A 14,128-nucleotide genomic window follows, 5' to 3' on the forward strand; every position below is an offset into this window, starting at 1 on the left:
AACTTATTCATTTATTCATTCATTCATTCATTCTAAGTCTTGGGGTACAACAGTGACCGAGGCAAGAAAAGGCCTTGCTCTCATGGAGCAGCCATTTTAGTGGGAGAAACTTACCTGCCATGTCTTGTGGTGTTACATCCTCTGGAGGAAATACAGTAAGTTAAGGATGGCAGGATGTTTGGAGGGAGTTAGGGTGGTGGCTGCTATTTTAGATTGGTCTGTGGGAAAACCCTGGCTTACGTGGTATTTAAGCAGAGGCTTTGGTAAAGTAAGGGAGAGAGGCAAGGAGTATTGGGAGGAAATCATTCCAGGGAGAGGAATTGTACGTCCCAAGGCCCTGAGGCAGGAGAGTGTTTGACGAATAGCAAGAAAGCCAGGGTAGTTGGATTGGAGAGTCTGAGAGGAAAGTGGGAGGAAGTGAGATCAGAAGAGAGAAGCCAGATAACGGAAGGAACCTTTAGGCAGTGGAAGGGATCTGAGATTCTCAAAAAGCTTTTCTTACAGCGGGATGTAGCGACAGGCACTAAATGCACTCATAGTGCGACCGCTCCCGTGATCAGTCCTGTGAAGAAGCAGCATTTAAAGAGAGAATTTTCTGGGGAGGGTATGGGCTATGATGAGTGCTGTGAAATGTGTAAACCAGATGATTCACAGACCTGTACCCCTGGGGATAAAAATACATTATATGTTTATTAAAATAAAAAATTAAAAAAAAAAAAATAAAGAGAGAATTTTCAAAAGTTCTTCCCATCGTACCTGGAGTGCCATCTTGCTAGAACAGTGAATGGCAGCTCTGTGTGTGTTTGCTTTTTGCCTCCCCCCCCCGCCCCCCACCCAATGAAAACAAAGTGAAACAGGAATTTGGAGTGTCTGGGGAGAAGTGTGGTTGGCAGCTTTGACACTTATGTGAAAACCCCTTGATCCTGGACAAAGAGCCAGACCCTTCTCCTGCCGGGTCCTCGGGGCTTCTGGAAAGTGCTCCCCTACCCCCAGGCTCCCCTCTCTCTGCCCGGAGCTGACATCACCAGGGCAGCTTGTGGCGAGCCCTGGCTCGGAGGACAAAGGCCTGAGTGTGAGCAGTGTGGGGCCTGGCATCTCCCAGCTGCTGCAGCTCCGATCCCCCATCTGTGCCCGGGGGAGGTGTGGGGCTCGGGGGCCGTGCAGCTCCTGCCAGAGCCGGGGCCTGGGCTCCCCGGGGTTCTGCTTCTCCAAGGAGAGGGCCCACCAGGCTCCCTGCAAGGCAGTAGCTCTGGGTCTCGGACCCATCCTTTTGCTTCTGTGTGCCACTTCCCCGTCTGGAAGAGGGAGATAACGTCCCCACTTATCCTGGGGCTATGAGGATGAACTTCACACGCAGGCGGAGCACAGGGTACAGGACCTGGCACGTGGTAGGCACAGGGCAAATGTTCCCTGGGCTTGTTTTCACTTGAATATAAGCAAGGAATGTATCTGCCCTGTTGGGCAGGTGCCCCAGTGCTTGTACCAGCCCATAGTGCGCACACAGTATATATTCACAGAACAAATGAATGAGGGAATGAACGAGTGATAGGATGAGAATTCTTTGCCGCAGGAGTTTCTGTGTCATTAGCAGTCTGCCCGCGCGGTGTCAAGGAGGAAGATGGGGACTGTGGGCTGGGCTGGCAGGTCGCTCATTCCTTAGTCTGTCCCTTCTTCCTGCGTGCAAGTGAGCACGTAGGCGTGTCATGGGCACATAGTAAGCCTGGGACAGGACGGCGAGGAGGTCACAGGGCGGAGGGGGGGACTCAGTTCACTTTCCAAATCCTGTTACCCTCCCTCTACTGAGGTAACCAGCCCCTGTTAGAATTTGGTTTATTTTTCCTCCATCCGTGTCTTTGTATTTGACGACAGATGTGTTCCCCACAAACAATGCCTAGTTTTGTTGTGTGTGTTTTTAAAAGCTTTGTATGAATGGGTTCGTAGCAGCCACATCCTTTAGTCTGTGTTGCTCCGAGTGGTGCCCGACCCCCCGTTTTCCACACCATGGACTGTGGCACTGTCTAGCCCGAGAAGCATGTTTTTCCATCCTTCATTTGGTGGCTGTTTAGGTCGCTTTCCCTTTTGTGCTGTCCCATACGAGGCAGGTCTGAATGTCCCTGTTCCTGTCTCCTGGTGTGTGTCTCTGGAAGTTCCTGTAGGTCCTACAGACCAGGAGTTAGCACACTTTTTTGTAAAAAGCCAGATCGTGGTGGACAGTTCAGGTGTTGTGACCGTAGGCTATCTGTTAAACCGCTCATCTGTGCCACACTTGCTTGGAAGCAAGCACGTGCAGGTACGTAAACAAAGGATGTGGCCGTGTTCTAGTGAGACCCTGCTTGTTGCAACAGGGAGCGGTGGGATTTGGCCCAGGAGGTGGGAGGAGGGGACGGGACAGGTTGCTAGGCCCTGATCTAGGCTTTGTGCTGGGTGACAGATGATGCATATTTCCGTCTCCTCTCGGTGTTGCTAAATTGCCTCCAAGGTCTGCAGTTGTGTTTTGAGAGTGCTTCCCCTGCTTATTTGAAGGTAGCCAAATGCCTCTGCCGTCCCTGGTGGGTTGTAATGAAGGTCCTCTGTCCCTTTGCAGAGCTGCATGCTCCTGGGAGGCCGGAAGACCACGGACATCCCTCTGGAGGGCTACCTGCTGTCTCCGATTCAGAGGATCTGCAAATACCCCCTCCTTCTCAAGGTGAGACAGTCACCTGGCTCCTTTCTCTGGGTTTGAGGGACTGAAAGCCCAGTTCTGACTGGCTTACACACAAAGCAAAACTTGTTAGTTAAGTGGCTGAGACATGCAGGGACCGTGCTGGCTTTGGGCCGGGCTGGAGCCTACCAGGACCCTGCCTCTTTGGGTTCAGTTCTGCTTTATATTCGGCATGGTAGCAGATGGCTGCGTTCCTCTGGCCGCACACCTCGTCAGGTTCAAGGGCAGCGGGAAAGCCTGAACCTCTCCTAGTAGCTCTGACTCAAGGCCCGAGAGTCACTCAGGCTTCGGCTGTCTGTGGCCAGAAGAATGTGATGTTCTGAATAGTCTGGGCCCAAGTCTCGTGGTTTAATTTGGACCAATTACATGAAGCCTTTGCTTGTGCCATTTACCCATCTCCCACGTGCTTAGACTCGCACTTAACCCCAGAGGCGAGGCACTGGGCAGTGCAGGGCTCTGATCGGTCGAGACGTGGTCTAGGGCCGTACGCTGGGTGGTGTTATGTTCTAATGGGCTGATACCAGGATCAGGTGCTCCCTGCCTGACCCAATCACACTGAGCAGATGAGCTCTAACCGGTGCCGACTTACGGCATGAGCTCTGACCTCCAAGCCTCACATGATCCTGCCGGCCACGGGTCTGTGTGTGGGGAACGCAGGATCTCCCCATCACAATCCCGGCTGTTTGTGGAAGAGGACAGGGGCTGCTGAGTGGGCCCAGTGCAAATAACCAGCCACCTGCTGTCTTTATCTTTGATTTGGTCTTGGTGGGGCGGACTGGGGGAAGGTTTGCTGCTTGTGTGGCAGCCCAAGAAGTCATAGTTCTCAGCTTCAGAGTCGGCTCCTGGGCAGATAGATCCTCTGCTGGGGGGATGGCTCTGCCACCAGCCGCTGCTCTCCGCCCAGGGTTTTCAGTGCTTGGAAATGGTGGCTTATTGGCCCAAGCATCCCCTGGCTCCATCCCGAAGGCCTTCCATCTGACAGCTGTTCCTTAGGGTCCCCACTGGGGGATTAATGTGGCTGGTGGTGCCTCATTCATGCACCTGTCACTCATGCATGGGGCCACATGCATCCTTGCTCCATGAACTGGAAGGCAGAGGGGAGGGGAGGATTACTAGGGCACTCTTGAACTTGACTTTCTGCTGGACAAGGTGGGTGACCCTTGAGTCTGTGAGCTGGACCAGACCCTCTCTGGGGCCATCAGCCCTGTCCATGACCACACGCCTGTAATGTGTGCAGCCACGGTTGGTGGGACGAAGTTCTCTCTGGCCCTCCTCTAGCCTGCTGCTGTTTGTCTGTCCCTGCGATCTCAAGAGGACCGTCTGTGGTGATTCTCGTAGTTGCTTTGACCCCAAATGTTTGAAATGCTGTGTGTAGCTGACTCTTCACCTTGGTACAGGAAAAGCTCCAGGTAGAACTTGCAAGTTAGTAGCCTGTGGATTGAATTGGACCTATAGATCTGCTTTGTTTGATCCATTCGGTGTGTTCTCCAAACTCGAGTCGGTTGCCAGCCCTTAAGAGGTAGTACTCTGTGGTGGTTTAGGGCAGGGGTTGGCAAAGCGGTGGCCCGTGAGCCAGATCTAGCCTGTGGCCTGTTTTTGTACAACACATGAGCTGAGAATGATGTTTACATTTTTTAAAGCCTTGTTTAAAAAGAAAAGAAAACCCAAAAAACAAAGAAGAATATGTGACAGAGACCGGATGTAGCCAACAAAGCCTAAAATGTTTACTGTTTGGCCGTTTACAGAAAAAGTCTGTTGACCCCTGGATTAGTGCCAGGCTTTGTAGCCAGAGGCTGCCTGAGTTTGAACTCTAGCTCCGCCATTTACTAGCGGCCTGACCTTGGGCGAGTCACCTTCCCCGGCCTCAGTTACTCAGCTGTGGTACAGGGTTTGTATTGGTACAGACAGGGCTGTTAGGATGGTTGAGCATTTCCCCCTTAATTCTGAGAATGACGTGATGAGGGAGGCACTGTGATTAGCCCCACTGGAGAGACTGAGGCACAGAGGAAGGGGCCTCTTCACGGTGAAGTAGTAGGAGTCGTGATTTGGGCCCATTCTAGAGGCCCGCCCTCTGACCACTAGGCCGTGCTGCCGGTTGAGCACTTTGGGGAGTCAGGCTGCCAAAGTCCTTGGGTTTTGGGAACGCTGACCCTCTCCATTCCCTAGGTGGGGGTCTGGGATGGTCAGTGGCCTTGTGTTTTGTGGCTCAGTGGCTGCTTCGTTCTTTTCTTCCTGGGGTTTCAAACCTGGAACATCTGACCCATTAGAAGAAATGCCAGCTCCAGCCCCAGCGCCCAACCAAGGCCCCCTAGGTGTTAACCCTTTGGTTTCTGGATCTCAGAAAAGTCCAGGGTCTCAGCAGGTGCTTGGAGTGATAGTTTCCATGACGTATTTTAACAACCAGCAGAGCTGGACCTGTGTGTGTGTGTGTGTGTGTGTGTGTGTGTGTGTGTGTGTGTGACTCGAAGCTCACAACGGCAGGCCCAGGTATTTCTGAGGCCCGCTTAGGCCCAGGGGCTTCTGTTTGGCCTGGTGGGATTCATGGGCTCTGGATTCCTGGGAGAGCAGGCAGGGAGGAACGGCACTGGCTGGCAACCCGCGGGGGAGTAACTGCCCACAGGAAACGATGATGAAGCCAGGCTGTGGCTTTGCTCTCCTGACCAAATGGCTGTTTACTCGCCCCGTTTCCTCAGTCTCCAGCTGTGTTTATCTGGAGCTCCGATAGGACTGGGGGGACCCGCCAGCAGGGCCTTCGAGTCCTCTGGGGACATGCCATGCTCCCCGCCTGATGGGCTCGCTCAGTGTCCTGGCCTTTGGCACCCACAGCTGGAACATTTGCATCAGAACACAGCTGGGACTGAGGGCAGTTCTTCATGCTCCTCCTGAGTTCCTCCTTCCTGTCACATTTTCCAGAGGATTCTAAAAGACGATACCATGTGCCCAGTCCCTCAAGTGTCTCCACCTCTGGCCTCCGCATCTCTGACGCCCTTGCAGATGTTTCCGTGGCCCTCTGAGCCCCCTTGTTGGAGCTGAACTCCGAATCCAGCAGGCGATCGGGATCAGGGAGCCCGGGGGGAAGAGAGAAGAGGCCAGAATGAAAGCCTCATTGGGAACGGCCCCAAAAAGCTGAACTTGAACATTGCCTAAGAATAGCCGGAACATTCTATCTCAGCCTTCGGCCCAGGCTCAGGATAGACGGTTGGCGTTTTTAGGCTTTGTTGAATTTTCCGTCGACGTTTCCAGGGAAATGATTCAGGCTTGAGGTCATGCCCCTGGTGCTCAAATGACAGGTGCCTGAGGGGAGGCTGACTGTCACTGTCCCTTTGGGTTGTTTCCTGGTGATGCACAGATCTCATCGGGCCACTCACTGTGCCCCAGCTCCTGGCGCGGCTCAGGACCCATAGTGGCGCCCGGGATAGCCTCTGCCCTCCAGGCTCCAGGCAGACTGGGCCCCACGAGGGCCTGGTACCTCATGGAAGCCGGTTGGGGCAGGTGGAGCAAACTGGATGGGCACATCTGTCCAGAGGGGGCAGCTGCCACCCCAGCCCCTCTGTTCTCCTTTGTTTCCTGCACCTGTGGCCACTTCCCTGCTGTCTCCTTTGCTGGCTCCACACCTTCTGGGCCTCTAAGCACAGGTGGACCCAGGGCTTAGTTCTGGGGCCTTTTGTCTCTAGACTTGCTCCCAGAGTGGACTCAGCCGCCTTGTGGCCTTAAAAAAAAAAAATTATATATATATATATTCAGAAGTTGTGCAACCCTTATCATAATAATTTTAGAATATCTTCATCACCATCAAGAGAAACTCCAGACCCATCAGCAGCCCCCAGGCTTTTCCCTCCTGCCCCAGCCCCTGGTAGTTACTCATCCACTTCCTGTCCCTGGGGCTCAGGACCTTCTACACAGACGGGATCATGTAAGATGTAACCTTCAGTGTCTGGCTTCTTTCATTTAGCGCAGAGCTTTCCAGGCTCATCCACATGGTAGCCCAGATCAGAGCTTCATTCCTTTTTATGGATGCATAATATTCCATTGTATGGAACCCCATTTTGTTTATCCATTCATTCCTTGACGAATGTTTGGATTCTTTCCACTTTCCAGCTATTAGGAATAATGCTGCTATGAACAGCCGTGTGCCAGCTTCTTGAGGACACTTCCATGGCTTTAAGCCATGTCTCTGTGTCCGACCTGTAGCCTGGACCGGTCTCCCAAGCTCCAGGCTTGTTCTCTTGCCCACTCAGCTTCCCCACTTGGATGTCAGACAGGCATCTCCTGCCTAAAAGGTCCAAAACCGAATGCTTGGCTCTCCTCTTTCCCCAGACTGGGCTCCCCTCCCTGCCACCCCCTTGTCCCCATTTCCATACATGGCCTTTCCTTTCTGATGGCTCAGGCCAAACTTGAGCTGTCTTTGGCTCAGCCTACATCCAGTCTCTTAGGAGGTCCTGTTGGCTCTGCCTTCGGTTCTATCTTGAGTCTAGACTTTCTAGCTCCTTCTCTCCATCATGCTGCCAGGCCCTTGCTACAGCCCCCGCGGGGTCTTCCTGCCTCTGCCCTTGTCCTCCACAGTCTCTTCTCAACCCAGCAGCTCAGCCCAAGCCAGTTCATGTCACTTCCTCACTCAAAACTGTCCAGCGGCTCCTTGTCATGCAGATTGAAATCCAGATTCCCCATCATTGTCACCTGTAAGGTGCTGCACATTGAAGTTATGTTTTATTGTCAGCCCTCCCCTGCTGCTTCTCCCATGCCCCTGGCTCTGCTCCAGCCACACTTGTCCCCTTGCCATTCTCTGAACACAACAAACATGTTCCTGCCCTAGGGCCTTTGCACTTGCTCCTTCTTCTGGGACATCATTACTGTAGATACCCCGAGGCTCACTCTCTAATATTGTCAGGCCTCTGTTGCTCAGTTGTCCCCTCCTCAGAGAGGCCTTGCCTGACCACCCAGCTGTAGCACAAGTGCCTCTGCCATTCTCTGTCCCCCGCCCTGTTTTTATTTTTTCTTCACTGTCACATTCTGTTTTCTAACTCATGGTGCACAGATTGATTTTCTGAATCCTCACTAGGCTGTCAGTTCAGCCAGGCCCAGACCCTGGGCCTGTTCTGCTTATTGCTGTTCACCTAGAATGAGTCTGGCACATAGTAGGTGCCCCCCCCCCCCATTGACTCACTGAATGACTATGGAAAATGCCACCCTAGTGTGACCCACCATTTCTAAATCCAGAAATTGGGACTTTCAGGTCCCCAATAGCACCTGATTTCCAAATGCCAGCTTGGTTCAAAACTTGTCAAGCTTTGCTGGGGCAAAACGGGGCGTGTCCTGGAAGCCGTCAGCAGGGGCGCTGTCTGCAGAGTGGCTGCTCAGGGTATAGCCTTGGGGCCCCGCAGGGGCTCCTATGTGTCTTGCACTTCCCACATCTGTCTGCGGGTGATGCGGCTGTCACCCTCGCTCAGCATGGACACCTTGCCAATCAGTTGTTCCCTCTGTCTCCCTGGCCACTGGGGGTGTGGCACCCCGGGGGTGGACCATGGTCCATCACTGGGGAGGTGTTGGCATCAAGTCTTGGTAGAAGGGGATGGCTGGGGAGTGGCATGTTCCCCGGAGTGGGGACATGGACCACTTGGAGCTCTCCAGAGGGTGTTAGGTGGCCCATGAAAACCTTTCTGTGGGGTGAGTGGTGGGGGAGGGAGCCCCGGAAAGCAGCGCATCCCGTAGTGAGATGTTCTTTTCTTATCAAGTCCCTGTGTGTCTTCCTGAGTCCCTCCAGCAGAGTTATGGTCGGTGCCACAGGGTCAGGCGTTTGGGAGGCTGTTTTATTTACTCATCAATGATTGTCGAGTAACTGTTATGTGTAAGGCATGGTCCCAAGTGCTGCAGATGAAAAGTGAACAGAATGGCCCAGAGCCCTGCCTCTGTGGGACTGGCATTCTACTGGGGGAGACAGCGGAGGGATGGATAGGAAATGAATATACTTGCACAGTTGGCATGGGTGCTGTGGGGAAAATATCTCAGACCAAGAGGATTGGTAAGGGCCAGGAGTGGGGACTAAGAGGGTGACATTTGAGCAAACACCCGGAGGAGGTGAGGAAGGGGGCCTATAGGTACCTGGGGAAAGAGTCTGCCAGATAGAGGGAAGGGCCAGTGCAAAGGCCCTGTGGTAGGAGTGTGTCTGAGGAACAGTGAGGTGGCCAGAGGATGATCTGAGGGAGTGGGGGAGTAGGGCCAGAGAGGTGGTGAGGCCAGATTAGGCAGGTCCTTGTGGGCCACTGTAGGCTGTTGTCTTCTCTGAGTGTTGTAAGTGCCTCAGGAGGGTTCTAAGCAGGGGAGGGCCAGGGTCTCACCTCACTCTGACAGGATCCCTCTGGCTGTGTGTGGAGAATGGACTGGGAGTGGGGACTGGGGGTGGGGTCCAGGGAGTTGACTTCAGGGGTCCCGGTGGCAGCTGGCTGGACCAGGGGAGCGGGGGTAGGTTCGTGTTGAGATTTGCCCCTTCACATCGTTTGCCATTTCCATTGAATACTTTGGGTCATGCCTCTGGAGTTCTTCTCTGACTCCGCTGTTATGAAATGAGCTCCTTATCTGCCAGGGATCTGGCATTGATTGTCACCAGCTTGCTGTGAAGGCACAGGAAGTCAGCATTCTCACTGCGGCCCCAGCCGCAGTGCCCACCCTCCCTCCTGCCTCTCGGGCTGAGCGCTGACACCTTGCCCACAGCTGCTCTGACACCCAGTGCCAGCTCAGGCTCTTTCCTGTGTGGAGAGCAGCGGTGCCCTCGGACACTCCTGCAGGGTGGGGCACCTGCTGTCACCTCTGTTGTTTTTTTTTTTCAACTCTTCAGGTCACACTCTCCTTCCCCTTCCTCTGTGGGAATGCCTCCTTTGTCGGAGGGAGGGCTCCCATTTCCCCCTTCCTTGCTTCCCCTTTGCTGTGTCCCCAGAACGTGGCAGGTGCTCAGTAAACCCTCAGGGGCCTGACATCGCAGAACGTCTGGTCTGCGAGACCGTTAGGACTTGTCCTCCAGAAAAGAGGCTGTTGGTTTCCAGGCGGGGCAGAAATGACGTGAATGGAGAAGGGACGTTCTAGAGTTGGTTTTCTGCTCTGAGTGCTCTGAACAACACGCTGGCAGATGGCCCGGCGGCTGTCCCAGCTAGCACTTGTTGTCAGACGACAGGCTGAGGATGGCTGGCGTAGACCGGGTGCTTACCAGGTCTGTAGTTGACCGCAGAGGTCCTTTTCCTGGAGGATCAGATTCACTGTGCCCATGAACAGAACCAGACGGTCAGGCTCACATCCAGCTGTGCCTCCTTTGACTTTCTGGGGGCCTTGGGCTATTCTGCCTTAATCTCCGTAACTGTTAAAGGGGATCATAACGGACCCTACCTCATAAGCACAGAGTAAAGGCTGAGTGGGCTGTAACTGCTACCGCCCTCCTCCCCCTCCCTGAGGCCCTCTTCCTCCTCACAGTGGCCCTCCTTGTCAGTGCTTTTCAGCAGGGAGGGCGACTGGCCCAAGGTCCCCCGGCTACAGAGGGGCAGAGCCAGCCCTGGCACCCACGTGTGACCCGTCAGAGCACCACATCTGTGATTTTCAAGGGAGCAGAGAGGTGGGGAGATCCTGGAACCGTTGGGCACGTCTAGGTCAGATGGTTAAGGAGGCCTGTCTCTGCCGGCGCAGCGCTGTCCGTTGAGGGATTTGGCTGGAAAATCTTCCCTGCATCTTGAGGTCCTGCCAGCGTCTCCCTCTTCTCTCTCTCTCATCTCATGTAGCGTGTGGCTGATGCCCTTTGATGACGAACCTGGCCTTCAGCATGGCTCAGGCCTGCCCTTGTGGCGGGGGTGGGAGGTGGCGGGGGGTGGGGGGAGGGCCGTGGAATAGGGCCCGCCGGGAATGGCCAGTTGACGGGGTCTGTCCTGGTCCCTGTGAGGTGGGGTGTTTTTACACCTGCTCTCCCGATGAGAAGACTGCGCTTGGTTGGGCTCTGTATCTGTGGCCTCCTCTCTGACCTCCTGATGTCTGTCTTGTCTCTCTTTTCCTTTCTGTCTTTCTCATTTACTCCCCTCCAGTTGCCTGTCTCCTTGCTCTTCCTCCTTCCAGCCCATCAACGCTTCCACGTCAGGTCCTTTGCCTTTGCTCTGCGCTCTGCCTGGCACAGTCTCCGAGAGGCCTCCCCTGACCTCCCTATTTGAAAGAGCCCCTCCCAGGGCCCCTGGGTGGCTCAGTTGGTGAAGCGTCTGCTTTCGGCTCAGGTCATGATCTTGGGGTCCTGGGATCGAGCCCCACGTTGGGCTTCCTCCTCAGTGGGGAGGCTGCTTCTCCCTTCGCCCATCCTCTGGCTTGTGTTCTCTCTCTCAAATAAAATAAAATAAAATAAAAGAAAGAAAGAACAGCTCCCTTCCCAAAACCTTCTAGCCTGTCACTCTGATTTGCTTTGATAGTATTTATCACTGCCTGACATTGTACCGTACACCTGATTTTTCTTTATTTTGGCCCATCTCCTTTACTAGAGTGTAATACCCACCAGGTGAGGAATTTTTCTCTGTTTCATTGACAGATTTGTCTCCAGGCCCTAGAATACTGCTTCACCATGAAGAAGGTGCTCAGGGGACATTTACTGAATGAATGAGTGAGCGAATGAGTGACTGAGTCTGTGACGCTCCCCCCACCGCCCGAACACCCCATCTGTACAGAGCAGAGCTGGGATGTGGTGCGGGGCCAGGTGACCTGGATGCCGTGTCTGGGGCCCTCAGAGTGGACGTCTCTCATTCCTGTCCTCCCCCGTCCCCTAGGAGCTGGCCAAGAGGACCCCAGGCAAGCACCCGGACCACCCCGCGGTCCAGAGCGCCCTGCAGGCCATGAAGACCGTGTGCTCCAACATCAATGAGACCAAGCGGCAGATGGAGAAGCTGGAGGCACTGGAGCAGCTGCAGTCCCACATCGAGGGCTGGGAGGTGCGGCGGTGGCGGGAGGAGCAGGAGGAGCAGGGCCCCGGGTGTGCGCGGCTGCAGCTCTGCGCTGTGGTTTGGGCCCCAGGCTTCAGCCTGCCCAGTCCATTTGGTTCGGTCTCCAGGGTGTTTGGGAAAAAAAAAAAATTTATTTATTTTCCGGTGGAATCCACATCAAAGTCTAGAGTTCAAGTTTCTTTAGAAAAATCGGTAGCCCTGGGCCCTCACTTTCCACGACCACAACCACGAGAGCTTCCGGTGTTCCTCAGTCCCCGGCACCTCCCATTCCTCCCCAGTCTCTCTCCTTCACGTGTTGCCTCACCTGCCTGGTGTCCGTAGGCCTTGGCGCTTTTGATGCCGAGGTCCACGGTAGGGCTTATGGGTCTAGGCCAGGACAGAATTCTGGCTTTGATGCTCCCTTGCTGGGTGACTCGAGGCAGATGTCTTAACTTCTCTGAACCTCCTATTTCCTCTCTTCCTGGCACACAGTAGGTACTCAATAAATGGTAGGGGTTGCTATTATATTACTATCATCATGCTTTCGGGGCTCTGGGATTCTTGAAATCTTCTCATGGTGCATGCGTTTAAACCTCCGTGTTTTCCTTAGATTATCAGAGATTTCCTACAGATCTGTGGAAGGAAATGGGGAAATCTGAATAAATAAAAAAAAAAATCAATATCAGAGTCAATGCAGCTGGAACGGGAGATCAAAAGCAAAGATGAAAGGCTCCTAGTTACTCTCTGAATCATCTGCCTTTGGGTTTTCTGGCGCTTGCTACTTTTGGGATTTCCACTTGTCTTCCCGGCGTTCCAGAATCCTGAACGTGACTCTGTCTCACTGCAGAGATTGAGAGTCTGGCTGAAGGAGGGAGGGGTTGCTGCTTGCAGCGGGGGGCGGGTAGTGTGGATTAGCGCTGGCCACATACCCACCCTCTTCCCGTGGGGCCTTCCTGTCTGGAGAGCCGAAGCCGGGGAATGGAGAGCCGCATTTCTCGGTCCCCCCCAGTAGTTCAGGTTTGGGATGTGATTGGCCAAAATCAGATCCAGCTGCTGGGGATTGGGCCGATGGGGGTGGGACGTAGAGCACAGCTGTGGTCGTGTTTGGCGCTCTGCGGTAGCATCAGCAGAGGGGCCGGGCTCCAGCTTCCTGGGTATTCAGGGGCACGGGACATTTGCTTGTTGTTGATGGCGTGTGTCTCGCAGGCAGGGGATGGCTCTGCCGCTGACCGTTGAGGCAGCGGCTGCCTCGGGCCTGGTTGCAGCCTGGGTCGTGTTTTCCTGGCGTTTCCGCTCGGGCCCGTGTGTGTGACTCTTTCTTTTCCCAGATGGGGCCCAGGCAGTGGCTCTGTGGGGGCTGGGCCAGGTAGACAGTGTTGGTGGTTTTCTGGGAGCCCCGGTTTGGATTCCGGGCTCCCCTAGACCATCCGATAATTAAGTAAGCCCCTTATTTCTTTCTGCTTAAAATACATGTAGCTTGGTTTCTGTTTCCTGTGACTGCAAATTGCTGAATGTCAGGTGTGTTGGTTAGGGTGTGTTGTCTCAGGACTCATGTCAGCCCCAGGATGTCAGAGCTCCCCCTTTGTCTCTCGCGGTCCTCTTGGCCTCCCCTGCCCGGTCCCATGAGAGCAGGAGCTCCAGGCATCACTTTGTGTTCCAGAATAGCTGGAGACAGAGGCGTGGCCAGGGCATGACAGGGAGCTCTTCTCCTCAGTGGAGGAAAACCTTACCCAGAAGCCCCGAAGACATCCCCTGTCATCTCACTGGCCAGTGGGTCGCACGGCCACTTTCAGCCACGCTTACCTAAAGAGCAAACAGAATGAAGGATGTATTTAAGCCTGTTTGGGCTTTGAGCTTCCTGGCAGCCAAAGTGAAGAGAGCAGGAGACATAAGTTACTCAATATTTATTTTCAAAAAAGGAAGACAGAGCAGTTCTTCTGGGAGACACAGAGTTTCCTGGAAACCAGCTGAGAAAGAAATCTCTCCCATGGGCCCCTGTGGAGAAGAGGATTGAGCAAGCCCTTTGGCAGCCGAAGCAGAAGTGTTTTCTAGATGCCTGCTTTTGGGAAGGGCCTCAGGAAATAAGAACTGAAGATCTTTGGGGGCCCTTTTAGACCCTGAAAAACCTACAGTTGGAGAGTGGCCCTGATTTCGGTCACTGTCCTGGGTGCTGTAGGAGGTACACTGTGCCAGAATGAGAATGGCTGGCAATGACTGAGCCCCTGTTACATGTCTCCAGGACAAAGGGGCGGGTGCTCTTATGATCCCCATTGGACAGCTGAGGAAACTGAGGCACGGGGACTTGGTCTGGAGGTCCAGCCCTGTAACTGACAGTCAGCCCTGCCTCAGGCAAGTTTGTCCTGCTCTCTTGGCCTCCATTTGCCTTGGTTGTCTAATCTGAGAAATGATATCTCTTGAAGTTATCTCCTGGAGCCATTCTTTTTTTTTTTTTTTTTTAAGATTTTATTTTGTTCATTTGTCAGAGAAAGAAAGA

General features: G+C 54.0%; 1 protein-coding gene across 1 annotated transcript in view; it reads left to right on the forward strand.

The window, feature by feature from the left end:
- The window catches only part of PREX1 (phosphatidylinositol-3,4,5-trisphosphate dependent Rac exchange factor 1), a gene marked incomplete at its 5' end in the record, with an annotated part of 175,206 nt that overhangs the window by 86,574 nt on the left and 74,504 nt on the right, over positions 1-14,128 (forward strand). Inside the window, 2 exons of the mRNA XM_080813368.1 lie at positions 2,585-2,686; positions 11,482-11,643. Of these exons, the coding sequence (XP_080669494.1) occupies positions 2,585-2,686; positions 11,482-11,643 (264 nt within the window). The remainder of the gene's footprint in view (positions 1-2,584; positions 2,687-11,481; positions 11,644-14,128) is intronic.

Source organism: Martes martes, assembly GCF_963455335.1.
Source record: "Martes martes genome assembly, chromosome: 9".
Taxonomy (NCBI): Eukaryota; Metazoa; Chordata; class Mammalia; order Carnivora; family Mustelidae; genus Martes; species Martes martes.